The sequence below is a fragment of the Perkinsus marinus genome (genome assembly GCF_000006405.1).
Source record: "Perkinsus marinus ATCC 50983 genomic scaffold scf_1104296955292, whole genome shotgun sequence".
Classification (NCBI taxonomy): Eukaryota; Perkinsozoa; order Perkinsida; family Perkinsidae; genus Perkinsus; species Perkinsus marinus.
In genome coordinates, this window is record NW_003207818.1 from 844 (window position 1) to 2,644 (window position 1,801).

Below are 1,801 nucleotides of genomic sequence, written 5' to 3' on the forward strand. Positions count from 1 at the left end.
GGTACCAATCACAAGGAAAATGAAATGTATTGCTGATCTCAAATTGATAGTTTTTTCCCATGACATATCATGGGCACGAGCAGTCATCAACAAAAGCAATGGTACAGCTATGAAGACTGGCCCCTCTAAGTCATAATACCAGACAGTAGACCATGTATAACATCAGGAGTAGTGGAGCTTCAGCAGTCAAAACCAAATCTTCAAATCCACCACTCAGAACATAGACCACCGACTGATTATCCACGCAAATTTTTCGTCGCAAAAACAGGTACCATTACTCACCAGTCTACCAGCCATACTCAGTAACCACCATATAGCATGGAAGACATCAGCCAACTCAGCATAGTAGATCGAACCATAGGGACTGAGCGGCACTGCCTTCTCACATAGAACGTACCCATCAAGCACACATCTATAGCCACATCCTACTTTACCATCAGCCTTTGATCCATAAGAGAAAACTGTCAGGATCCCATCTTTAAATTTACTGAATTTAATTCAGAAAACATGTTTTCAGCACATCTCTTGAACTCCTTTTCAGTGCCATCTTTCTTCATAACGCCTTGAGTCAAGGCGTTATACGGTCGGTTAGACATCGGTCAAGGCCCTTGACCGATGTCAGCGAAAACAGCGCAGTACTTATCTATGGGTCTCTGCTCTTGGAGTTAAACGTTGAGGAAGAGCATCTGGTAGTAGACCTGATAGTTCGACCATCACATCATCGAATCTGTGCAGTGGGGCTCTTCCCTTCAATTTTCGAGAACCCGTCCAATCATCCAAGTTCAACGGTGCTACATGAGTGTGAGACAAGGACTGAGCCCGGAAAGTCCACCCTATAATGGCCAGATCCAGGAGATAGTTGATTGGCTCCAGTCCAGACTCGCGCAGAACCAAGTCAGCAGAAGTTTGTTTCGGCAACCCAATAATGAGTCTCGCACCAGCATTCTGTGTAATCTGCAATTTAGCTAGCACTCTCACGCTAGCAGCAACTCGAGTGCATAACGCATATCTCATCCTAGACTCCGCTACTGCTTGGTACGTAGACCTAAACACAGCGGCCGAGTAACCAAAGTTCGTCCCTGCGACCGCATGCACGAGACTCAACCTAGCCTCAGGATTACACACCAGGGCATCAACATTTGCCCGACAGCTCAGACCTGGATCTAAGATTATACCTAGATACTTTAGCGTCGGTGTACTTTCTGCTGCTGACCATACAAAGGCAACCTCGGTGAGGACTTGGCACTTCCGAGTATGAAAGCGATGCACTGGGTCTCAAGGGCGTTTGTAGTAAGCTTCAAATCGTCTGCCCAGCTTTGCAGAGGATTCAAAGCTGTCTGCATCAATCTCTCTGCTCTGGTACTTGATTCAGACTTAACTAACAGCAAGATATCATCCGCAAATCGCAGCACTAGACAGTTTTCACCCAGAATACCTTGGAACTGTGAGGCCAACACAGCGAATAACCATGGTGAAACCACACTTCCTTGAGGTGTACCACAGTTCGGCCGCATAGTCTCGCTAACAGAGTTCCCACACCGTACACGAAACTTCCTATGTTTCAAGAAGTCATTCAACCATACCAAGAGCGGCTCTCATCAAGAGTCTTGAAGAGCCTGCCACGTATACCAACCCCTCTAAGTATCAGCGTCAATTTCTGAACCCAGGCAGTGTCAAAGGCCTTGGACATATCAACTGCTACCCAAACAATCGCTTAACATGCAGAGCCTTGATAACCTTCATGAACAAAATGAAGGCCTCTCATGAGTACATCTTCAGTGATGTGACAAGGCCTGTATGC

At 46.4% G+C, this 1,801-nt stretch overlaps 1 protein-coding gene across 1 annotated transcript; it reads right to left on the reverse strand.

The window, feature by feature from the left end:
- Positions 1-282: 282 nt before the first annotated feature.
- Pmar_PMAR015359 (hypothetical protein) lies at positions 283-1,378 on the reverse strand (the record flags this gene model as incomplete). The annotated part of the gene is made up of 3 exons (XM_002775837.1): positions 283-412; positions 833-954; positions 1,200-1,378. Coding segments are annotated over 3 exons (431 nt in total), but the record flags the coding sequence as incomplete, so codon positions are not given.
- Positions 1,379-1,801: the final 423 nt, after the last annotated feature.